Source organism: Gopherus evgoodei, chromosome 5 (assembly GCF_007399415.2).
Source record: "Gopherus evgoodei ecotype Sinaloan lineage chromosome 5, rGopEvg1_v1.p, whole genome shotgun sequence".
NCBI lineage: Eukaryota > Metazoa > Chordata > Testudines > Testudinidae > Gopherus > Gopherus evgoodei.
The window spans coordinates 51,311,575-51,336,607 of record NC_044326.1 but is presented as its reverse complement, the minus strand read 5'-3'; the positions used below and the strand labels follow the sequence as shown (position 1 = coordinate 51,336,607).

Here is a 25,033-nt window from a genome sequence, read left to right as displayed (position 1 = left end):
ATTCATTTTATGAAAGCTAGTGGGGATTCTTACAATAATCTCATCCCATTTTCTTCCCCTTTGTCTTGATACTCATCTCGGTACCACTAGCTCCACTTTTAAGTAGCTAAAATCCTCTGTCAATGGCATAAATTTGTTTATTATAACTAATTTGACTGCCATATTTAGAACTTTCTCTTTTCCCTTTTTCCTGTGCACAATCCTGTTTGAGTCTGCTTTTGGTCTGTCTGTAGTTTTAAGAAGGCAGTGTGGTTTTTTTAACTGTCTATAATTTATTAGAAAATTATTATACAGTGCCCTGGTGCTTTGAGTGGGGAATGCTTTAGTGTAAATAAAAATCCAAACACCCCCCATCCCTCCCTCAATCCAGCCTTTGGGGAAATTGCAATCCAACTCTAGATTTACCATAGCAGAAGGGTAGATTTTTGCAGCCTATAACAGACAACCCTAAAACAAAAGTGGCAAGGGGTGCTGGAATAATTTGTATAGTGGGGTTGCTGAGAGCCACTGAACCAAACTGTAAACTCGGTATATGAGGGAAACAACTTCAAGCCAGGGGTTGTGGCCACACTTCCAGCTCCAGCACCTGCGAAGGGTGGGGGTTTGTTACAAAACAAATACAAATGGCAAACATCGTTTTGGGTACACGACAGCTCCAAAGAATCACGTTCCTTTGTACATGGGGATGGGTATTTAGTACCTGCCTTGATGTGCGTTATTCACCTAAATTCTGGCTGTATAAACTGTCAGAGAAGAGACAATATCCCCCAGGGGGCAAAAACTAAAATCTGGTCTATGATGTGTTCGGAGGTTTCAGCCGAGGAAAGGGCACCGGCAGTATAGCCCCCTTGCCCTTTCTAGGAAGCTACGTTACATTGGGGAGACGGCACTGGCAGCCCGGAGCTCGCTAAGGGTCCCACAGACACAGGTGGCTTCCGGGAGTGAGGCTAAATTGGTGCTTCTTGCAGCTGATCCCCGCCTCTTCCTGGCCGGGCGGGGCCCGTCCGCGAAACCGGAATTGAATAATACAGCCTGCGTCTCTGCTCCGGGGAGCAAGGTCCGGCCGCCAGGCGTTTGCGCGGTGGGAGGTATGAACTGGGCCCAGTTTTAGAACTAATACAAAATCAGCAACTTCCCAACTAGAGTCCGGAACGATCGTAAGTGTTTTTCCCTCTTTGTCTCTGCAAAGTTGCTCTTCGCTCTGCTGATTTCCTTTAGTCTCATCTCCTGGGGTTTCAAACACAGGAACTGCACAAAGACTGCTCCGGTAGGCCTCCGCGCCTATGTGGGTTGGACCTCGGAGAACGGCGAGTACACGCGGTGCTGAGGGAATTGCCTCATCGATGGATCAACACAAAGGGATTTTTTGTTCTAGTACCGCCTGTAAAACCCACTTTTTTGACGGCATTTCCCCCCTAGAGCTGTTTACTAGTGACCAAATTCTTGCACGTATATCCTAAAGTGCAGATTTTATAGCAGCTGGTTTTGATGAGAGATGGTATATTCTTTGTAGAAAGCGTGTTTAAAAACCCCACCTAGATTTTATATTGAGAAAAATACTATAAAATGCATATAAAATAAATGGGACTAAATATGGAGGGATAATTACATACCAGAAAGCAACAAGACACTGGGCCAAGTTCTGCAATCAAGAATACACAAATATCTCAATGAGGTTACACTGGAACTGAGGGCAGGGTCAGTTTAGGGAGTAGGCAATCGGGGCAGACACCCTGGGTGCCAGTTTATAGGGAGCAGAGCATTGCTCATGAGGTTGGTCTCATTTTTGCTTTGCTGATGGGCTGGCATCCTCCCCCTACCCCTTCACTGCTCCTGGGAGGTGCTAAAAATCTTCCACATGACCAGTAAAAGAGCTAGGGTTAGTCAGATGGAGGGCAAAATTTGACATGTTGGGAAAAATTAGAAAAAGTTTTTTCCCCAGTGAGCCAAATTTTGCCCTCAGTCATGCTAGTGTATAGTGAAAACAACAAGAAGTACACCTCTACCCTGATATAACGCTGTCCTTGGGAGCCAAAAATCTTATGGCGTTATATCAAGCTTGCTTTGATCCACCGGAGTGTGCAGCTCCACCCTCCCAGGGCGCTGCTTTACCACATTGTATCCGAATTCATGTTATATCAGGGTAGAGGTGTAATAAAAGTTTTAGGTCTTGCTCTATATAGATTCTTCTACCTAACAATCTCAAAGCATGTGACAGCCCATGCATTAGTTAAGCCTCACATCCAGCTGCCAGGAGGGTATTTTACTTAGGAGGAAATTGAGATTTAACAAGATTGAGTGACTCACCCAACATCACACAGGAAGTCTGCTGCAAAGCCAGGAGCAGAATCCAGATTGCCTGTGCCTATAAACCCCATGCCATCCTTCCTAAGAAAGAGAGAGTGATCAAAATTTTTTTCCAAATATACTCATAATCCCTTCAACAATAGTGAAGAAAAAGTGGTAGTGCCTCCCAGATTATTCTTCTGTAAACACTGGAAATGGCTGTCAAACATCTGAGCACATACCTTTAACAATAGTATCCAGTCACTCCTTCATTTTAGTCTTGTTAAGCTTCTAGTCACTTTGCCTGAAACTAAACTATGTACCCTGCACCAAAATAGGGTGACCAGATATCCTGATTTTATAGGGACAGTCCTGATTTTTGGGTCTTTTTCCTCACATAGGCACCTATTACCCCCTGTCCCCTCCACTTTCTGTCCCAATTTTTGACACTTGCTATCTGGTCAGCCTATACCAAAATAAGAGTCCCATAATAACATAAAGGTTCCAATTTAGAGGGCTCTTATAATATCTCCTGGCAAATATTTCCCCTTGCACCCTACTGGATGCCAAACATCTGAAATGCTACTGCAGGGGTCAGCAACCTTTCAGAAGTGGTGTGCCAAGTCTTCATTTATTCACTCTAATTTAAGGTTTTGTGTGCCGGTAATACATTGTAATGTTTTTAGAAAGTCTCTTTCTCTAAGTCTATAATATAGAACTAAACTATTGTTGTATGTAAAGTAAATAAGGTTTTAAAAATGTTTAAGAAGCTTCATTTAAAATTAAATTAAAATGCAGAGCTAGCTCCCTGGACCGGTGGCCAGGACCCGGGCAGTGAGTGCCACTGAAAATCAGCTCACGTGCTGCCTTTGGCACACGTGCCATGGGTTGCCTACCCCTGTGCTACTGTAAGTGCTGGGCTAAATGTCACAATGATTAATTAGAACTTTATTCCAGAAGCACCCACACAATAAGACAATGTCTCTGGCAATGAAAACAGATCTTTGAAAGAGTGAGGGAAAAAATTCCCATCTGTTTCTCCCAGTAATCTCAGAGTGGTGTGGTCGCTACCAACAACTTTTTAGGGTGGATTTGATTTAAATCACTGGTCAGGAAGACTGGGTTTAATAATAGATTTCTACATAAAAGTGCATTCTTTTTGGTTGTTATAACCTTAATACATATTCTTCCCCACTCAGATAGTTTGGTTTCATTTTTAGAAGGTACACACCATACATTTTTTTAAGTGATTTATTTTGAAAACTTTTTAGATTCGTTTTACAGCTGTATCAGAAAATGAATGACTGGTTATTTCACTTACCAAAAAGGTAATTGAAGCAGATAGTTCACTTCCCAATGACTTCATAAATATCTCCAATTCAGCAGGTTAATCATTCATATTTGGAGGATTTTTTGCCATGCTGTATTAGGAAGAGAACATAACCAGACAAATATTTAAATTGTTTTATTTAACTAAAACAATAACATTATGTAATCTGGATTTTTTTCTTCAATAGCAAACATAATATTTTAACAAAACAAGCACATGAATTTTTGAATTTAGTTAAACATTCAGGTTCTTTAAAATCAGGTTCCGTGGGTGAATACCCACTTCGTCAGATGCATGTGCACCCACGAAAGCTCATGCTCCAAAACGTCTGTCAGTCTATAAGGTGCCACAGGATTCTTTGCTGCTCTAACTGGTCTGTAGTTTCCTGGGTTGTTTTTATTTCCCTTTTTATAGATGGGCACTATATTTGCCCTTTTCCAGTCTTCTGGAATCTTTCTCGTCTCCCATGACTTTCCAAAGATAATAGCTAGAGGCTCAGATACCTCCTCTATTAACTCCCTGAGTTCTAGGATGCATTTCATCAGGCCCTGGTGACTTGCAGGCATCTAACTTTTCTAAGTGATTTTTAATTTGCTCTTTTTTTATTTTATCTTTTAAACCTACTCCGTTCCCATAAGCATTCACTATGTTAGACATTCCTTCAGACTTCTCAGTGAAGACCGAAACAAAGAAGTCATTAAGCATCTCTGCCATTTCCAAGTTTCCTGTACTGTTTCTCCCTCCTCACTGAGCAGTGGGCCTACCCTGTCCTTGGTCTTCCTTTTGCTTCTAATGTATTGATAAAAAGTCTTCTTGTTTCCCTTTATTCCCATAGCTAGTCTGAGCTCATTTTATGCCTTTACCTTTCTAATCTTGCCCCTGCATTCCTGTGTTGTTTGCCTATATTCATCCTTTGTAATCTGACCTAGTTTCCATTTTTATATGACTCCTTTTTATTTTGTAGGTCATGCAAGATCTTGTGGTTAAGCCAAGGAGGTCTTTTGCCACTTTCTATCTTTCCTACCCATCGGAACAGCTTGCTTTTGGGCCCTTAATAGTGTCCCTTTGAAAAACTGCCAACTCTCCTCAGTTGTTTTTCCCCTCAGTCTCGATTCCCATGGGACCTTACCTATCAGCTCTCTGAGCTTAACCGAAATCCATGGTTCTATTTTGCTGTACTCTCTTCTACCCTTCCTTAGAATTGCAAACTCTATGATTTCATGATCACTTTCACCCAAGCTTCCTTCTACTTTCAAATTCTCAACGAGTTCCTCCCTATTTGTTATAATCAAGTCTAGAACAGCTTCATAATCCTTCCCTGTACATATGCCTGCTTAACTCAGTACAAACCCAATATTTCTGATAACTGAAAGGAATAATAAATTGTGAGGCTTGATACAGTTTAGTTAGAGTTCAGGTATTGGATCTTTTTCAGTTACATTTAATATCAGGTTAGTCAAATAGTATCTGCAATAAAGACAATTCTTCTTGCAAAATGGGCATTTCTCTGAGTAAACAGTTGCCTATAACAGTGTAATGCTTTTGCTCTTTTTACCTTTGTACTGAACAGCGAGAGGAGCAGCCAGCTGTGAAAGACAGCGTTGCTGACTTTGCTGCTTACCAAGATTATTAGGAGGAGAGGGGAAAGGACTGACAGACATGTCTTCAGAAACAGCCGAAAGTAAAGTTCAGGCGTCTTCACAGCAACAAAACAAACAGGTAAATTGGAGTTGCTTCCCCTTTCTGTTGAATGCTATCTTTAGCCAGTGACTGGCATTTTTGTATTCTATCGAATAGAATCCAGGTGAACAGTTGTCTGAATAGAGGGACTTATACATATAAATGAGGAGGAGGAGGAGGGGCTTGCCAATATTCCTCTGTGGAGTTTCTGCTGATCCATTAGCAAATATTAATAGATTGCTCGTCTCCTGGTCAGGTATCTGCATCCACTATACTCATAGCAGCTTTCTCAGGTCTATCTGGCTGTTCAGGGCAAGGTTTCAGCCCTTTAGGAGATACTAGCCATATATAAAGCTTACACATTTTCCCAAGAAAGATCACTTCATTTCAGAAGGCCTTTTTGTGCGATATTTTCTTTGTGATACAAGCAAGTGTCTGGGAGGCATTTATTCACAATCAAATGAAAATGCAGAAGCTGGTAACACAGTATTTTACAAAGTCAGTGGGGTTGCACATGTGTAACTGAGGGCAGCCTTTGGTCTTATGTTTAAGTTTAGTTTAATACAAACTGACAATAAGCCATAAGATTTATTTTAATGTTTAACTTCACCCTAAAATGGCTACAGGTCTGCCCATGCTTCCCTCCTATACCTGGAATATGCTGCATTTATGATGTAAAATATTGAATAGGCAGCAGGTTTAAAACAAATACAAGGAAGTTCTTCACGCAGCACATAGTCAACTTGTGGAACTCCTTGCCTGAGGAGGTTGTGAAGGCAAGACTATAACAGCGTTTAAAAGGGAACTGGATAAATTCATGGTGGTTAAGTCCATTAATGGCTATTAGCCAGGATGGGTAAGGAATGGTGTCCCTAGCCTCTGTTTGTCAGAGAATGGAGATGGATGGCAGGAGAGAGATCACTTGATCATTGCCTGTTAGGTCCACTCCCTCTGGGGCACCTGGCATTGGCCACTGTCGCTAGAGAGGATACTGGGCTAAATGGAGCTTTGGTCTGACCCGGTACAGCTGTTCTCATGTTCTTAAATGACTGTGTCCAGTCCTGTAAACTACAGATAGGTTAACTATAACATCACAGCTTTCACTTTGTACTCCCTTGAATTGCTCTTAATTTTTAGCATGATATTTTTCTACAGAATTAAATATATAAAATATGAAAAAAAGTCTGCATTCTGTTAAAATGTCACTAATGTTAACAGCAGATCTAATCCATGTCATTAAGTATATTTAAGGACTTCTACCCCTTCTGCTGTGCTGAGATTTTACTTTTCATGTTTCAATCCAAAGTAAGTGTTTACACAAGTTAGAAATTTCTAAAACACTAGGTTTATAATAAAATGTATTGATGCTATATAACTGTAGGTAGTTTAAATAGAGTTTGTAGTATCCCATACAATATTAAAAATAGAGCACGCTTGGTTTTAGAATCATATGTTCTTGCACAATTTTCTATATATACACCGTAACTCCTTGCTGAACATTGTAGCTATGTTACTGAAAAATGCTACTTTAAGCAAAATGTTAAGCAAATCCAATTTCCCCATAAGAATTAATGTAATTAGGAGGAGATTAGGTTCCAGGGAAATTTTTGGCCAGACAAAATATTTTTTTGATTGTCTGTCTGTCTGTCTGACGCTCACTATAAATTGTGGTGGAATCAGAGGGTGGGATATTTCCTAGGGAATGCTTTGCAGCTAAATGATGAACTAACACTCAGCTGAGCCGTCAGGGGTTAACACGTTGTTAATATAGCCTCACAAGCTACAAGGCAGCAGGAATAGAGAAAGGAGACAGCATGGCAGTCGCTGCAAACATTCCCTGTGGAAACTGACCGTGATGATGAATCCGTGCTATCCCACTAGAGTGCACCACTCCCTCCCCTGTACAAAGTGTGTGAGAGTGAGACACACACATTGCTCCTTTAAGTATAGGGAGGAACTCGTTGAGAATTTGAAAGTAGAAGGAAGCTTGGGTGAAAGTGATCATGAAATCATAGCGTTTGCAATTCTAAGGAAGGGTAGAAGGGAGTACAGCAAAATAGAGACCATGGATTTCGGTAAGCTCAGAGAGCTGATAGGTAAGGTCCCATGGGAATCGAGACTGAGGGGAAAAACAACTGAGGAGAGTTGGCAGTTTTTCAAAGGGACACTATTAAGGGCCCAAAAGCAAGCTGTTCCGATGGGTAGGAAAGATAGAAAATGTGGCAAAAGACCACCTTGGCTTAACCACGAGATCTTGCATGACCTACAAAATAAAAAGGAGTCTCATAAAAAATGGAAACTAGGTCAGATTACAAAGGATGAATATAGGCAAATAACACAGGAATGCAGGGGCAAGATTAGAAAGGCAAAGGCATAAAATGAGCTCAGACTAGCTATGGGAATAAAGGGAAACAAGAAGACTTTTTATCAATACATTAGAAGCAAAAGGAAGACCAAGGACAGGGTAGGCCCACTGCTCAGTGAGGAGGGAGAAACAGTAACAGGAAACTTGGAAATGGCAGAGATGCTTAATGACTTCTTTGTTTCGGTCTTCACTGAGAAGTCTGAAGGAATGTCTAACGTAGTGAATGCTTATGGGAACGGGGTAGGTTTAAAAGATAAAATAAAAAAAGAGCAAGTTGAAAATCACTTAGAAAAGTTAGATGCCTGCAAGTCACCAGGGCCTGATGAAATGCATCCTAGAATACTCAGGGAGTTAATAGAGGAGGTATCTGAGCCTCTAGCTATTATCTTTGGAAAGTCATGGGAGAGAGAGAGTTCCAGAAGACTGGAAAAGGGCAAATATAGTGCCCATCTATAAAAAGGGAAATAAAAACAACCCAGGAAACTACAGACCAGTTAGAGCAGCAAAGAATCCTGTGGCACCTTATAGACTGACAGACGTTTGGAGCATGAGCTTTCGTGGGTGCACATGCATCTGACCAAGTGGGTATTCACCCACGAAAGCTCATGCTCCAAAATGTGTTAGTCTATAAAGTGCCACAGGATTCTTTGCTGCTTTTACAGATCCAGATTAACATGGCTACCCCTCTGATACAGACCAGTTAGTTTAACTTCTGCGGCAGGGAAGATAATGGAGCAAGTAATTAAGGAAATTATCTCCAAACACCTGGAAGGTGGTAAGGTGATAGGGAATAGCCAGCATGGATTTGTAAAGAACAAATCGTGTCAAACCAATCTGACAGCTTTCTTTGATAGGATAGCGAGTCTTGTGGATGAGGGAGAAGCGGTGGATGTGGTATAGCTAGACTTTAATAAGGCATTTGATAAGGTCTTGCATGATATCCTTACTGATAAACTAGGCAAATAGAATTTAGATGGGTTACTATAAGGTGGGTGCGTAACTGGCTGGATAACCGTACTCAGAGAGTAGTTATAAATGGCTCCCAATCCTGCTGGAAAGGTATAACAAGTGGGGTTCCGCAGGGGTCTGTTTTGGGACCGGCTCTGTTCAGTATCTTCATCAACGACTTAGATGTTGGCATAGAAAGTACGCTTATTAAGTTTGCAGACGATACCAAACTGGGAGGGATTGCAACTGCTTTGGAGGACAGAGTCAAAATTCAAAATGATCTGGACAAATTGGAGAAATGGTCTGAGGTAAACCGGATGAAGTTCAATAAAGACAAATGCAAAGTGCTCCACTTAGGAAGGAACAATCAATTTCACACATACAGAATGGGAAGAGACTGTCTAGGAAGGAGTGTGGCAGAAAGAGATCTAGGGGTCATAGTGGACCACAAGCTAAATGAGTCAACAGTGAGATACTGTTGCAAAACAAGCAAATGTGATTCTGGGATGGATTAACAGGTGTGTTGTAAACAAGACACGAGAAGTCGTTCCGCTCTACTCTGTGCTGGTTAGGCCTCAACTGGAGTATTGTGTCCAGTTCTGGGCACCGCATTTCAAGAAAGATGTGGAGAAATTGGAGAGGGTCCAGAGAAGAGCAACAAGAATGATTAAAGGTCTTGAGAACATGACCTATGAAGGAAGGCTGAAAGAATTGGGTTTACTTAGTTTGGAAAAGAGAAGACTGAGAGGGGACATGATAGCAGTTTTTAGATATCTAAAAGGGTGTCATCAGAAGGAGGAAGAAGACTTGTTCACCTTAGCCTCTAATGATAGAACAGGAAGCAGTGGGCTTAAACTGCAGTAAGGGAGATTTAGGTTGGACATTAGGAAAAAGTTCTTAACTGTCAGGGTGGTTGAACACTGGAATAAATTGCCTAGGGAGGTTGTGGAATCTCCATCTCTGGAGATATTTAAGAGTAGGTTAGATAAATGTCTATCAGGGATGGTCTAGACAGTATTTGTTCCTGCCATGAGGGCAAGGGACTGAACTTGATGACCTCTTGAGGTCCCTTCCAGTCCTAGAGTCTGAGTCTATGCTGATCCCACTCTAAGTACGCTGCCTTTTCATGAAGATCAGCAAGTTGAGATAGTAGCTGCTGCTGCCGCCGCCACCAGCAAGCTCACTTCTGAACCCTGTCACGTCTCCCTCCTCCCCAGCTCTGTGGAGATGGGGTACAGGAGGAGGGGGACACCCTGACATCAGCACTCCTCTTCCCCCAGCCCCCTGCACAGTAAGCAGGAGGCTCTCAGGAGCAGCTCCAAGGCAGAGGGCAGGAGGAGCAGCACAGCAGTGGGGGGAGGGACACTTGAACTGCCCAGCAGCAGCCACACAGGAACTTAAGGGAGCTGCCAGCCCCCCTTGGTTCCAAGCCCCCACCACTCGCTCCAACAGGCTGCTCTTCCTGCAAGCAGTGAACAAAGGAGGTGACTGCCAAACAACCTTATAAGGGAACATTGCACAACTTTAAATGAGCATGTTCACTCAGATCAGCAGTGTAACAACAAAACGACATTAACCAGGACAATGTTAAATGTGGAGTTACTGTATTATACTTCTCAGAGCCCTGTACAAGGTTTCAGCATGTTCATGTTCACAATTTCTGGGGAAAAAAATCCAGCCTTCTTTGTGTTATGGCCCAGACTCTGTGCCAAATTCTATTCAGTGCAGGGAAGGCAGAGGGCAGTCAGAGAGCCAGTTACAACCATCTGCTAATTATAGTCAAGCTGTCTTAGTCACAATCCCAGTCCCAGCTAATCTGCAATAGTTTATGCCAGCTGGCTATGGTTCTCAAAGGACCATACCTCTGTTAAGCACCTGTGCTCTACTGGTTCTATCTGGCTCATCCTGAACATCCAAATCAGGTGGAGGGGGGCAGTTGGCATAGGATTTGGTTACCCTGCTTTACACCGGCTGCAAGTTCCCTTATGCTGAAGAAATCTCAACAAGCCTGTTAGGACCAGATTCCACCACTTTGTGCCATAGGTGAACATTTAACTAAGCAATTTTGATATGAAATAACCCTGTTCATAATCATTTACTTCCTTATCTGTTCTTTGTACTATTGTAGAAGTTATTATATTTGACATAGTTTATGAATAATACAAGTGTCATATACTATATGATGACCTTATGTGACAGGTTTGTTCTACTCACTGCCGGATGGCACCACCTACTGGTGGTTCTGAGGATTAGCGTAGTCAAGTCAACACCCCTTCCAGCAGGTATAACCTATCAGTTTCTCCTCTGCAGCCTCTCTCTTGCTCTCAGGAACCACAGTAATCCTCTTTGTAACTCAGCCCTCTGGCCAGGTCACTCAGCATTCCCCCTTCCTAGATACAGTCCTTCAAATTCTCTGTCACTCCCACAGTGACCCCAACAGTCTTCCAGTTCACTGCCCCAGTAGTGGGTAGGAGAACCCAGGCCCATCCTCTGCTCTGGGTTCCAGCCTAGGGACCCTACAACATGCAGCAAAGGTCTAGCTCAGTCCCCAACTTCACTGCTTCCTACTCCTCCACTCTCTTGAGGTTTGCCAACCGCTCTATTCCCTCCTCCCAGGGAACAACCATTGGCTACTTCATCTATAGCTGCCAAACATACCTCCCCTCTCCCAGGGAGTGATTGTACACCACCTTCCTGCAGCCTCTTCTGCTTCCAATTTCCTATATTTTGTAGAAGCCCCACCTGTTCTTCACACCTGAGCTTCTCTCTAATTAGTTGCCTAAAGCTCTCCCGTTTGCAGCCTAATTAGCTGATTGGGCCCACCTGGCCCAATTCAGCTCTTGCAGGGCCAGTGTGGGGAGCACACCCCATCACACACTGCTATGAAACTCAGTTTGTGATCAATTTGAAGGCCTTATTCAAGAAACAGTCCCACTAACTTTAGTAGGAGTTGTGTTTGAATGAGGACTGGGGCATCCGTTACCTGAAAATTTAATAATGACTACAGCCAATAAACCTATTTCATCACCAGGGTTACAAAACTAACAGGGTTCACATTGAGGTGGTACATGTCAGCATGGGTATATCTCCGGTTGGAGCTGGGGGTGCGATTCTCCGCTGAGGAAACATACCCACATCAGTGGTGATTGAGTTAGCATATTAAAAATAGAGTGTAGCCATGGCAGCTAATTATGTACCCACCCAAGATATCATAGGTACATAATTAGGGTGGCTAGCCCATCTACCTCATGCTGCCATGGCAACACTATTTTTAGTGCAGAGCTAGTGTGGATATGTGTCCTTGACCTGGAAATCACATCTCCAGCTCCATGTGCAGATGTACCCTATGGCATACTGACATCTCTACCAAGGTGACACCTGTGCTACAAATTCTGAGCTGTCGTTTTTTTTTTTAAGTACATTTTCAGCTTTTGTGATTGTAAATAAAGCCTTGGAAATGTGAACTGAGTGTAACTGAAACAATGACATCTGCCTGGGTTTGCACAGAGTTTTCAACAGTAACTATGAAGTCTAAACTGCCCCATTCGTCTCAGTGAGATGCAGTGGCAGAAGTGGCATTGTAAGTCAATAGGTGCACTCAGCCTCCTCCTCGCCCCACTGAGGGGGCACCAACCAACTGCAGCAGTACCCTGCTCCCCAGCACCACAATCCTAATCCCGGCCCGGTGTGGAGGGAAGGCCTGGGAGAAGAGGAGTTGGGCTGGAGACTGAACCCAGCTTTGACCCACCCCACAGTAACAGCTCCTGGCCCTCAGGACTGGGGTTGGGATGAGGCTGCCTCCGACTCCCTGCTCCATGTGTTGCAATCTGGCACATGGAGTCACAGTGCCATTCAGGTTTGGAAGTGTTGAAGTTTATTGGTAAATAAAAGCAAAGTAAATGTAATAAAATCATATCTAGAGTAGAGGGTGGGCCACCGCCTATCTTGGTAGGTTAAACCTTAGAGTTACAGTCCTGGTAAATTGAAGACTACTGTCCTCACATTCTATGTGTCTGTCCCTCCAGCTATCATGGCCTCTGCCTTTATCTCACCATCCCAGTGCCTGAGGTCACAGTTGCCAGTCAGAGTCTATTCCAATCCCCTCCTCTAAGGGTCAGTCACTTATCCTTTCAGTTCCTTTGAAGGTTAGGTCTGAATGCTATTACCTGCTGACTGCTAATCCAGCACAGATGACACCAAAATACCCTCCCCAGTATATGTACTGTTTCAGTTTTATTTAGTAATGAAGAGGATTTGCTTTCATGAGCAAAGAGTTTTTCCATCTCCTGTTACTTAGTATACATCACTTCAAAGTAACTCCAGGAACTTTTTACGTATCACATATTTATAATGACATCTAGATACTGTATTGTAGGTCTGTTTTTGTAATGAGAAATAAAGAGGGAGGAGTTGGAGGGTCAGGGAGAGCCTATGATGGTATCCCCAGGATATTTACACTAGATATTTCACCTTAGTTACTAGACATTTAAAGCAGCTATGAAACCTTTCCTGTGCAGCCAGATAGAAACATCATAAAATAACAATTTATAGTTGTCTTCTTACACAGAATAAAGTCTCTGCCATGTTGCTACAACTGTATACATGCACTATACAAGAGATTGCTTGTTCCAAACTCTTGTACAGTGAATGTATACCGCTGTAGCAGCACAGTGATGAGTTAGTTCAGTGTAAGAACACTTCTGATGAGTAAGGTTATGATTTAGTCAGAAGTACCCCTAACTAAATGTTAGGTGCTGGGGATGAGGGGGCATTCCAGCTGATTCTGCTACTCCAGGCAGGGGGTGGCCCGGGGCCCTGCTGCCGCTGCTGCTTTGGCCACGGTGGCCAGGGGCCCAGCCACTGCTGCTGCTCATCTGGGAGGGGAGCAGCCCGGGGCAACCTTGCTGCTTCTGGACCACTGTTCCGGGCAGCACCCGGGACCATTTGCCTGGGGGTGCCCGGGGAGTGGCCAGTGTGGCTAGCCCTGGGATCAGCCGCACTAGCTGCTGCAGCTGCAGAAATTACAGAGGTTCTGGAGTCACAGAATCCGTGACTTCCATGACCTCTGTGAAAGACACATAGCCTTAATGATGATTATTACAATGGTTAGAAACCCAGGAAAGCAGAAGCCCCGACCTTCCCTCCCCCCCATGAGTCCTATACTCACCCCTTCCCAGTAGCCTCTACCCTCAAAGGAAACCCCTACTGTCCCTTCCTAGGAGCCCCTGCCTGCCCCCACTCTGCTCCTTACCCTTGGCTGGTTCAAGTCTTCCTTGGAGGAAGGAATTTTAGGATCTTCCCCTCCATGCCCCATATCCAGCCCTTCTCCCTCCCCCTGGGATCCCCAAAAGGGATTTGCATCACAACCCGGAGTGCTACCCCTACCACAGCAGCACCACAAGGCCCCCCTTTTGCTGCCTGATCCCATCCCCTTCACTGCAGCTCCCTACCTGGCTGACAAGGAGAACAGACTAGCTTGTCCCCTCCACCCTACCTAAATCCTTTTCCCTCCATGCTGGCTTGAGGCTTCCCACTGGTCCCCATTGCCAAGAGGAGTTATGGGGTGGTTTTTGGCAGGCAGACCTGAGTGCCAGCTGCATTCCCAGCCATGTGAGATGCATGCATGATAGTGCATGTCCAGACCTGATTTCTGTGGGTGCAGTTCAACCTATGGACCCCAGCTAGAGCCAGTGTTGGTGAGATGTTAACTCAGATGTCCAGAGATGGTACTAAAATGTTAATATTATTAACTGTTTCACTGCTCAACAAAGAAAAGAAAGGGACAAACACAATTTATTGTGAGTGACATTTTACTGCCATTACTGAGTGGGTGTCAACAGAATCCAGGAGGACGACTGAATCCTACTGAGGAGAAGCCCGGCCAGAGAAGCCCAACAGAGCCCATAGGTATATTCAAATTGCATGGAGGGGGAGTTAAGACTGCAGCACCTGGGAGGATGTGTGAGACCATAATTTGAATATCTGCACAATCTACCGATAGTGATTTCTCATTTGGCACTTGTCATAAACAGATAAGTAAGAGTTAATAAAACAGAAGTACTTTATATCTCTCTTGCCTGTAAAGGGTTAACAAGATCAGTGAGCCTGCTGTCACTGACCAGAGGACCAATCAGGGGATAGGATACTTTCAAATCTTGAGGGAGGGAAGTTTTTGTGTGTGCTGTTAGATTTTGGTTGTTGTTCACTCTGGGGGCTCAGAGGGACCAGATGTGCAACCAGGTTTCTCTCCAATCTCTCCGATACAGGCTCTTATAAGTTCAGAATAGTGAGTATTAGGTAAATAAGGCAAGCTAGGCTTATGTTTGTTTTCTTTATTTGCATCTGTGTATTTGTCTGGGAGGAGTTCAAATGTGTATTTTGCTGAAAGAATTTTAATTTGTACTTGTATACTTAGGCTGGGAGAGTATTCCCAGTGTCTATAGCTGAAAGACCCTGTACCTATTCCATCTTAAATTTACAAAGATAATTTTTACCTTTATTCTTTCTTTAATTAAAAGTTTTTCTTGTTTAAGAACCTGATTGTTTTTTTTTTATTTTGGTGAGACCCCAGGGGACGGGGTCTGGATTTACCAGGGAATTAGTGGGGAGAAAGGAGGGAAGAGGGAGAGAGAGGTTAATTTTCTCTGTGTTAGGATTACTTTCTCTTTCAGGGAGAGTCTGGGAGGGGGAGAGAGAAGGAGGGGGAAGGTGGATTTTCCTCTCTGTTTTAAGATTCAAGGAGTTTGAATCACAGTAATCTTCCAGGGTAACCCAGGGAGGGAAGCCTGGGAGAGGCAATGGTGAGGGAAAGGGTTTACTTTCCTTGTGTTAAGATCCAGAGGGTCTGGGTCTTGGGGGTCCTTGGGCAAGGTTTTGGGGGGACCAGAGTGTTGTACCAGGCACTGGAATTCCTGGTTGATGGCAGCGCTACAAGTACTAAACTGGTAATTGAGCTTAGAGGAATTCATGCTGGTACCTCATCTTTTGGACGCTAAGATTCAGAGTGGGGAATTATACCATGACAGCATCTCAAGTGGGTGGAGTTTATTTTGTGGGAGGACCTGAGTAGCACTGCCTTTTTTTCCTGCCAGTTCAATCCCTGAATATCAGCTAAAGAAATGTGGCTGATCAGAATAAAAGAATTAAGAGAAAAACAGCAATTTACTGCTTGTCTAAAATTAATATCTAAACTATTGCAGACAAGATGTTCCAAATGCGATGAAGTTTTTTCACTTTAAAACCTGAACAGTACTTCACATTTCTAATCTTGAATTATCAAATACAGGTATCTGATTGTTTTACTAACTGCAGATGGGGTGTGTACGTGTGTGTGTTTGTTTTGAGACTTAAGAGGAGTTGCATTACATATGAAAGGAAAATACCTTTCTCCTCATTTTACATGTATTAGTAATTATTTTTAATTCATCTTAAATTATCTATCTTGTAAGATAAATCAGTAAGCTAACAAAAGATTGCTCTTTTCAGTCTGGTCTCCACTGTCCTATCTCAGATCCTCACATCAATAGAAAAGAAGTAGAAAGGATCAGTCGAGAATGTAGAAACGAAAGTTTCTGGTACAGAGGTAGGTAACTCATGTTAATTCTTATCCCAGTGAGAATCAGCACTTGATGTATTTTTAGCTGAACTACTGCACGACTTGCCAGTTACTTTAACACTTACATTTATTTGAGAGAAGATTGTTATTAGGGCCTAATTCTGTCATCCTTACTTATGTTAAGTAGTATTTACTATGAAATCAGTGGGACTACTTACATAATAAGGTACACTTAATGTAAGTAAAAGTGGCAGAATTGTACCCTTAATTGTTAATAGTTAACTATTATTATTAGCTGATGTCACTATTTTTGAAATCTATTATTACTCTCACCCGAGACGCTTTTCATTTTCTTTCACATGTATGATCTTGATTTTGAATTTTTTCAAGAAATAAGATTTCTATTTAGTTTCAACAACAAAAACCAAAGTCATTGCAGAGTGAGCGTAAAGCTGGCCAGATGGCAATTCTAAATGTGGACATTCTGAAAGGAAAAGATTTGAAAAGCTTCTAAGGGTTTCATCATTTAATCGAAGTTCTATCAAGGTCAGATACATTTGAGTTTTGCTGTCTTGAGGGGAGAGACTATGATTGGTTGTGCAAGTTTTTGTTGTTATTTATATTTCAGTAGCATGAAAAGATCACAACCAGGTTGGGCTCCATTGTGGTAGTGCTGTTCAAACATAATAAATGACTATCATTGCCCCAAAGAGCTTACAGTTTAAGAGCAAGTGTAATAGGTGAATGACAAAAGCAAGCTGGGGTGGAAAAGACACGATAATAAATACAAGAAAGATGCACATAATTCTCAGCCAGTCAGTAATGAGCAAAGTGCTGATTTTTTTTGTTTGCTTCTTTTTTCCAGGTCTTCCCTTGTCTCTGGGAAGCATGCTGATCACTCAAGGGCTAATTTACAATGGTAAATGGAAGATATACGTGCATCATTTTATTTATACTAGAAATGAACCCAAGTCATGCTGATCAGGAATCAGCACTAAATCAGAATTCTCCCAGAGCTTGCTGCTTTTCATATTTGAATGTTCTTCCCACTCAGTGCTATCAATGTTATAATGATTTGATAATTAACTATGCATTGCCATAACTCATTCTGAATACAGTAAAGGCTGTATTATTTGGCACTTTATCAACCGGAAAGCTCTATTATCTGGCATTTCTGATCTCTCCCAATACAAATCTTCAGTCTAGTAACCAGGACTAGTATACTGCCCAGGAGGTTATGCAATTGTATGTTCTGCACTCTACTTTTATGCAAAAGAGGCAGAAGACAAGTAAGCAAGCTGATATCGGGAATTTATTCAAAAAAGCAACTTCTAGGGTGTGTCACAGGGCCATTACAGTATAGTTTTAGTGGTAAGTATATTTGTAGTGATCTGACCGTACATCATGTGCTCACCATAGTGATATGTAGTGTCAAAAGATAAAGTTTTCTATACAGTAGGTTACCTGTATACACCTAAGTGCTTCAAGAAACTAACCACTCTGCAGTGCAGTACTACTACTACATTGGTGAATACCTGTATACTGTACTACTGTGTTTTGTCTTTTATTCATTTTATTGTATTCTAATTCTTTGAAAATTGGTATTCCATTGATACCAGAAAATTTGATTAACCGGCACCCACCATTCCCCCAACATGCCAGATAACAAAGCTTTTACTGTATTTCCTTTTGAATTCAGACCCTTCCAATACTAGGGGCCTGAATCTGTCACACTTACATTCTGTAATCAAAGAGGATCACTGACTTCATTGGGACTACTTGTGAAATAGGGTACTAGTCTATGTAAGTGAGGGTATCAGAATCCGGCATTGTAGCTCTAAATTCTGGCTTCTAGAAAGCATCAGCAGTGTTTTTATGACTGCATGCCAACATACATAGTGGCTCGATGCAAAGAGGTACTGGCCAAAGGGAAGGGCAGGGAGATCTTATACAGCTGCTGTGTAATCTGCACAGAGGAGTATCACGTTACATTTCTGTAGTGAATCAGTCTGGCTGCACTCTGCATGCCCATTGAGGAGATGTAGACTACTTTCTGGGTTTCTCACCCCTTGGCAGATAACTCTCCCCACATTTCCCTAGTACCTGGGTATTTATGCTAAAATGATCAGAATGAAGTAATTAAGAATGCCAATTTTAATTGGCTGTTATTATTGTGCCTTGACTTATTTGAGATGAATGGGACATCTTGTACTTTTAGGAACAACTGCTGAACACCTGGCTAACATGAAAATAAATGGGCTTTGCATGGAGGATCTAAGAGGGATGAGGGGAAAAGAAATCCTCCTCCCTGCAATCCAACACTTGGCATAGAGTGGTTGCATGGCCTCCCCACTGTGTATATACTACTGCTCAGTTGGTTTTAGAAGAAGCTGGGACTTCTGTGCATCCCCTGCACTATGTGAATCTACAGTGGTGGATTTACTGGCCACCACTATATGCTGCCTCTGCCACCAAACTCTTCTGTGTGGAATTTGCCTGCATGGCCTGGCACTGTCACCCCTACTTCCCTTCCATACCCTGCCTCCCACTGACGTCCCACCCCAGAAACACAGTGGTTCCACTGTTTAGGGTCTTCCATCTCATTGAAGGGGGTCATCACGTAGCCCTCAGAGCTATTGTCACACTCTGTTTAAATTCTGCAGAAATGGGTGGGTCATCAGACAAGTGCTGGTACAAAATACAGCAGACTGGCTCATTCTGACCCCTGCTCCTTTGATTGACTGAGATTAGATATGGCAGTCACATCACACAGTTGTGATCAGTCATCCTGCTTGGGTATTTTTAACAGGTTCTATACAATGTCCGAATGGTGGTTGCAACTTGTGAGCTCATGGGTGAAGGGGATGTAAACAGGAAATTGGAGGGATCCACAGGCATTTGGAGGATTATGTGGAAAAATCCTTACTACTGCATTTTATTTGCTGTCTCATGGTGTCAGCTGAGCATCCACAGATACCAATATATGATGACATGCTGCTACAAATTGAGATCAGAAACAAATCACTATTGTTCATATTAGTCAATTTGAGGGCAGGGGGAATTTTGGTAGGGAAGGGTGAGAATCTTTCCATTTTCTCCTCTGTTCCTGAACTACAACTTCTCTCCTCAAAAACCCAAATGTCAGAGTGACTCCTCCATTCTATTAAGAGGATAGTCATGTTTATCTGGTGACAGTTAACACTAGCTGATCATTGGCAAAAAAGGTCCTACGAGTTATCTGCCAGCTTGTGCTGACCCAAAGAGCAAGAAATTGAACAAGAGACCTGGACTCCAATCCCCCACATGGCAGCACAAAATATTTTTCCCTGACACTTGTGTGCCACCACACAAGTAATTGTATTGGAAATTACCAGAATGCTTTGGGAATGGTTTATTTTTCCTCAATCAAAGCTACCATACTTTTAAGTATTGTATAGCCCTTGCTCTGAGAAATGAGGGAGGCTTGTTGGAAAAAGACCACTTTTGTTGTTACACGATGATGAGTTTACTCAAGTGGATAGGCATTCTTAACTATTCCTTTTTCTTTTAGGCTTTCTCTCATCAAACCCAAGATTTGGATCATTACCAAAAATGGCCAGGTAAGTCAGTACTTTTATTTTAAAAGGACAGAAAAAGGTTGAAGGATATTTATTAACAGTAGAATCTGAACTGTCCAAACCTCCACTATCCAGACTTCCTTTGTGTGCTGTGTGTCTCCCTGTTTAGTGAATGTCAATTATCCAAATTTCTGCTTATCTGAACCCATGAGGTGTTTAGTATAGCAGGCTAGGTAAATAGGATTCTACTAAGTTTACAACTAATTTATTAAGTAAAGCTTGTTTAATAAAGACTTTTTCAGTAAGAGTATATATTCAATTTTTAATTGCCCTACCTGCGCTATTATATGATTGGCAAGGTCAACCCTCACCATGGTTCTGTCAATAACACCATTCTCAATGGTCTGCTTGTCTGCTTCCTCCACAAGCACTGCTCGCACGCCACCTCATTCTTGTGGGAAAACTTCCAAACAAAGTCTGTACCTCCCCACCTTAGCCTCATTAACTGTCACCTTGCCATAAATGCACACAAAATTCTGCCATCTGATCATGGTAGGCCAATGGTGAGTTTGGGCTGCTGATTGTGCACATGGCTATCTATGCTACAATATCCTACAATTTGTTCCCATGTTCTCCTGCCCTGTCTCACAACCTTGCTTATTTTATCTCCTGTTATTCTACTCTTTTAGATTATAAACTTTTGTGGGGCAGGTACTGTTGTTTATTACATAACATACAGCAGTAAGGCCTTGGCAATACCATATGACTACCATAACGAGTTCTCAACATGGTTAAGTTCTCTAAGTATTACGCAATATAACTGCTCAAATAAAGAATAATAATACAAATTCAGTTTATTCTGCGTGTCTAATGTGTTAAAAAATTGTTTGCACAGAAATTTTGTATTGCATTTACATAATGCAACCATGCCATTTAAATGACGTAATCTCATCTGTTTTCAAAAGCTAAGCAGGTTTCATTTGGTGTATGCTTGGATGTGAGACCTCCACAGAAAATTCAACGTGTTGCCAGAAGTAGTTTTTCTTTTTGAATGAGTATTGAACCAGAGCCCAGTGGTATTAAGGGAAGCCTATGACGTAGGAAGACAAGACTTAACTGAAGTCCTAGCTATTTGTAGTAATCAAAAATACCATGGGGCATTTTGTAAAGGTAGGGGGAGTCAGCTCTTCTGTCTTTGTCAGATTTCACCATGGGCTATTATTACACTCCTCATCTAAATTTCCCCTGAAATTCCAAGTGTATACAGTATTATTTTCACATCTAACTGTTGTGCCATGTTGTTGTGTATTCTTAACCAGCTGCAGTGTTTCACTCCACAGATGGTTCCATTTCAGTGATAAGAGAACTAACTACTATTACAGTATAATCTTTGTATGAGTTTATAAAGTACTTTGGGATGAAAAAGTCCTAAATAAGTGCAATTTACTGTATAAAGGACAAATAATAGTATCTTGAGTTAGCTCTTGAACTAACAATATATTGTGATCTGTTTGTACGTTGCTGGTGCCTTTGGTCTTGCCATTGGGACGATGTCATACATACGAGTATGCCAGAGAAAGTTCCAAAGTAAAGGAGTTTGGCCATTTGGTCCAGAACATAAAAGGTTTGTCTTCAATACAGATCACTTAATCTTAGACCAAAACATAGTTATTGAAAATAGAATGAAAGAGAGAGGCAGCTGCAGCATACATTTAAACCTTTTTGCTTCAGCTCATAGGGCACTCTTGAATGCTATACCTAAGGATATATACTGCAGTTATGTAGTTCCAGATTATGTGGTAATTATTAGAAAGATACAAATTAAATTCATTGTAATCTGCATTGTTTCGAAGACATAAATAATCCTGTAATTTAAAGGATTAAATCCTCAGCCTCTCCATATACTAATTAATTATAAAAGATTAACAGTTAGCAATTTACCTTCTATCTGGTGCCATTAAATATCACACCATCTATCCCATCTGTTTGGCCTGTAATTCACCTTTGGAGTCTCCTTTGCTCTGTACATCCAAGATGTACATATCCAAATATTGCAGCTTTTTCCTGCACCACATCTTCATATCCCTACAGTTCATCATTCTCTGCCATAATCAATGCAGCCTCCTCTTCTCTGGCTTCCTGAACACTCATCCTGTCTCCAGTCCATACAAAATGCAGCTGCTAAGATCATTTTCCTTACCTCAGTCCATGTCATCCCCTCTTTTGAATCTCTCTACTTGCTCCCTGTCCAACACATCAAGTTCAAGTTTTTGTCACTGCCTTCAAAGCCCTACACAAATGCTGCTCTGACCCACATCTCATTTTGTATTAACTCCCACCTCCTTCCCTGAGCCAATGATGTCTCCCTCAATTTGTCCATGTGTACTACACTGCTCCCCGCATAGGAAATGCATTTCCAAAAGCTCATCCACAAGGCCACCTCTGTATTAAAATCCCTTCTGAAGGCTCACTTGTGCTGTGATGCCTCTGTAAATTAGCTGACTGATAATGGGAAATTGGAAAGGTATTTGAAATAATTTAAAAATCCTAAACCAATATTTTTTAATAAAATCTTCCCTCTCCCACTTAAACCTCCGCCTTCCCCCCCCCCAAAAAAATAAAACAAAAAACCTGTTGTGTTAATGCAACATTGTAATACAAAGATGTGGCCAATTGGGGATCTATATCTTGGTAACCCTTGCCTTTACCCACTGGTCTTGTCTAGATTGTGAGTTTCTTTTATCAGGGATCATGCTTCCTTTTCCTGCTTGGAAAACTCTACTATATTTTGGGCACTACTGAAAATAAGCAATACATAAGAATAATAAAATTGTTTTGCTGGGGCATTCAGACATCATCCCATACCATAAGACATCTGGAAGGATGGAAGAACTTTAAACCAGATGAATGAAAACAACAGAGATTCCTTCTATAAAGCCTGTTCAACAAATTCCTTCTAAAAGAATACTTACCAATATACTATACAAAGATGACAGCTGTGTTAGAGAAATATGAGCAAAAATCTTGAATGCTCTATTTTCCTCCTGATTTTTAGACACTGTCATCATACCTGCAAGGAATGCGAAGCAAATTTTGGATCTAATGGACGGGAAAACTCAAAGCCTTCAGCTTCATAATCCCAGGTACACATATTTGAATTTTAAGGAAGCTTTTGATTTTATTCTTTATTCTGAACAGTATTCTAATTTAAAACAATTGCCACAATACAATATAAACATAAACTTCATGAAATGAAAGCTGATCATTAGGAATTCTATTTATGGTTCTATAGTTAACCTTGATTCTACATTTTCTCTTTACATACATTTAACATTTCCACTTCTGAGGAACTCCTAATTTAGCTCCAAAATTCTCATACAAACAGCACTATTTTTTTTTTTTTTTAATCCAGCTAGAATTCAGTGGGATTCTCTGGCTAGTTGTAAGTTAGAAGAAAATAAATAAATATTTATCTTCTAGTTTGAATTCTGGTTTCTGTTCCCAGTATCTTTTTTAACTTGAACGTTTATGGTCTGATCATTTTGGTATTTCAAAAATACAGCTGAATATTGATGTTTTAAGAACATGAACAGTAAATAATGTCTTTACTATTTGCATGTAATAGTATATTCTAGCTCAAACAGAAAGTATGGGTTTGATGCAAAAATTATTGGGTGAGGCTCTTTGGCCTGAGCTATACAGGAAGTCAGGCTAGATGATCATAAAGAGTTCCCTCTCTCTTTAACATCTCTGTGAATGACATTGAGAGGGATATCTTAGCAGATCCTGTTCATTGACCAAAACTGTGTGATTTTGATGGATTTTGTCAGTGCATGGTATTCACAGTGAAACGTGTTGATGTAATGTTGTATTATCATTGAAGAAGACATTAGGCTGAAGTGTGGCATCATTAGAGTGTTCCATCTGGTCTTTAATAGTCTGGAGGAATTTTTTTTTTTTTTTTTACACCTATGACCTTTTTTAGTGGCTACAGTAGTTAGCCAGTGGAGTAAGTAAACAGTGAGGCCTCATTTGAAGCTAGACTACATGATTATTGCACTCCAAATCTGCAGTAATATAGGGAAAAGGTAAGATTCTCAAAATCACCTAATTGACTTGAAAATCAATGGGACTTAGGTGCTTAAATCAATGTGTTTGAGAATTTTGCCCCAAATCTTGCTTGCCTCACTCACATATTATTATTTCCATTGACTTAAAATAAAGAGGCCATAGTATGTTTGTTTAAAGATCGCCATTTGTTCACTGACAAGTTGTTTGAATCAAGGTGAGAGCAGGAGTTGGTGCATATTTAGTTTGCTTACTCTATTGGCCTGGCAAAACTGAGTTTGTTAACCCCCGGATCCAAATGCAAAGGCCGTCGCCTTTCTCAAGCTTTTGACAAAAGGATTATTGTGAGCTGTGTTGTTTAATTACACATGTACTGGCTAGCTTTGAAAACTATGTTTTACATGTACCCAGAGTCAGTTCTGATGGAAGAACTTTGAAATTTAGGAAAAATGTTAAGCAGGTTTTTTTTATACAATTAAACATACAAAAATTGAAATTAGAGACTGACTGAACATTTCAATTAGAATACACAAAGTATTGTGTTGTTTGATGATCACTTCTTTCTTTTTTAAAATATGTACAGTCAATGAGCTAAAAGTGTGATAGATGGTGGATATTGCTTTTCCATCATGCGCCAACTTCCCCCTCAATTACATCTAATTAAAATTATTGTACTGCACACAAATTCAGGGCCAAATTCTTACCTCAGAGACTTGTGCAGAACTCCCTCTGAAGTCACCAGATGCACATGTACCTCTGAGGAGAACTTAGCTTTCAGAGCTCAGTATTTTTTATAAAATGTTTTTTTTGTTTGTTTGTTTGTTTCAGATCACGTCTCTTCTTTTTAAGAAGTTACTTCATATCTTGGTATCTGAATTGTGGAACTGACAAAGATGACAAAATACTGCAGAAAAAGTCTCTTCCTTCAATAGCTTATTCTGGACAGAAGAAATTAAGCCTGAAGTCAGGTGTAAACCAATACACTGTGAGGATTGGGCTAATTTTAAAAAAGTTTGCCTATATAATAAATGCTAAATTCTAGTGATGCAGTTTCTATTTTTTTCTGTTGATATCACACCCCAGTATGTTTCTTTTTTTCCTTAGATGCATTTTAGCTTTGGCACTGAAAACTTAGATATTGCAATTCTTATAAGTGGCAATGACCTGATCTCAATGCAACCTGCAAAAGGCCATAATTGGAAGTATTTGTCTCCTGCATGAAAGAAAAGAATGCAAGAGTATTT

At 41.2% G+C, this 25,033-nt stretch overlaps 1 protein-coding gene across 8 annotated transcripts; it reads left to right on the top strand.

Moving 5' to 3' along the window:
• Positions 1 to 1,005: 1,005 nt before the first annotated feature.
• On the top strand, positions 1,006 to 24,832 carry OCIAD2 (OCIA domain containing 2). Of its 8 annotated transcripts, XM_030563400.1 has the most exons (9): positions 1,014 to 1,157; positions 1,246 to 1,383; positions 5,187 to 5,335; positions 16,095 to 16,191; positions 17,030 to 17,083; positions 19,715 to 19,760; positions 21,238 to 21,345; positions 22,777 to 22,864; positions 24,618 to 24,832. In XM_030563400.1, exons 3-8 carry the CDS (start codon positions 5,276 to 5,278, stop codon positions 22,856 to 22,858), a joined length of 447 nt encoding a protein of 148 aa, XP_030419260.1. In that variant the 5' UTR covers positions 1,014 to 1,157; positions 1,246 to 1,383; positions 5,187 to 5,275; the 3' UTR covers positions 22,859 to 22,864; positions 24,618 to 24,832. The 8 variants fall into 8 exon arrangements, with proteins under 8 accessions (XP_030419263.1, XP_030419266.1, XP_030419259.1 ...); XM_030563403.1 differs by lacking the exon at positions 1,246 to 1,383 and having other exon boundaries at positions 1,006 to 1,088; XM_030563406.1 differs by lacking the exon at positions 1,246 to 1,383 and having other exon boundaries at positions 1,012 to 1,088; positions 5,199 to 5,335.
• The last annotated feature ends 201 nt before the right edge of the window (positions 24,833 to 25,033 follow it).

Coding starts and splice junctions, on each gene's coding strand:
- OCIAD2 (XM_030563403.1), top strand. CDS start 5,276: ATGTCTTCAGAAACAGCCGAAAGTAAAGTTCAGGCGTCTTCACAGCAA. Junction 17,084..19,714: donor TCAAGGGCTAATTTACAATG/GTAAATGGAAGA, acceptor TTTTTCTTTTAG/GCTTTCTCTCATCAAACCCA. Junction 19,761..21,237: donor GGATCATTACCAAAAATGGC/CAGGTAAGTCAG, acceptor GATCTGTTTGTA/CGTTGCTGGTGCCTTTGGTC.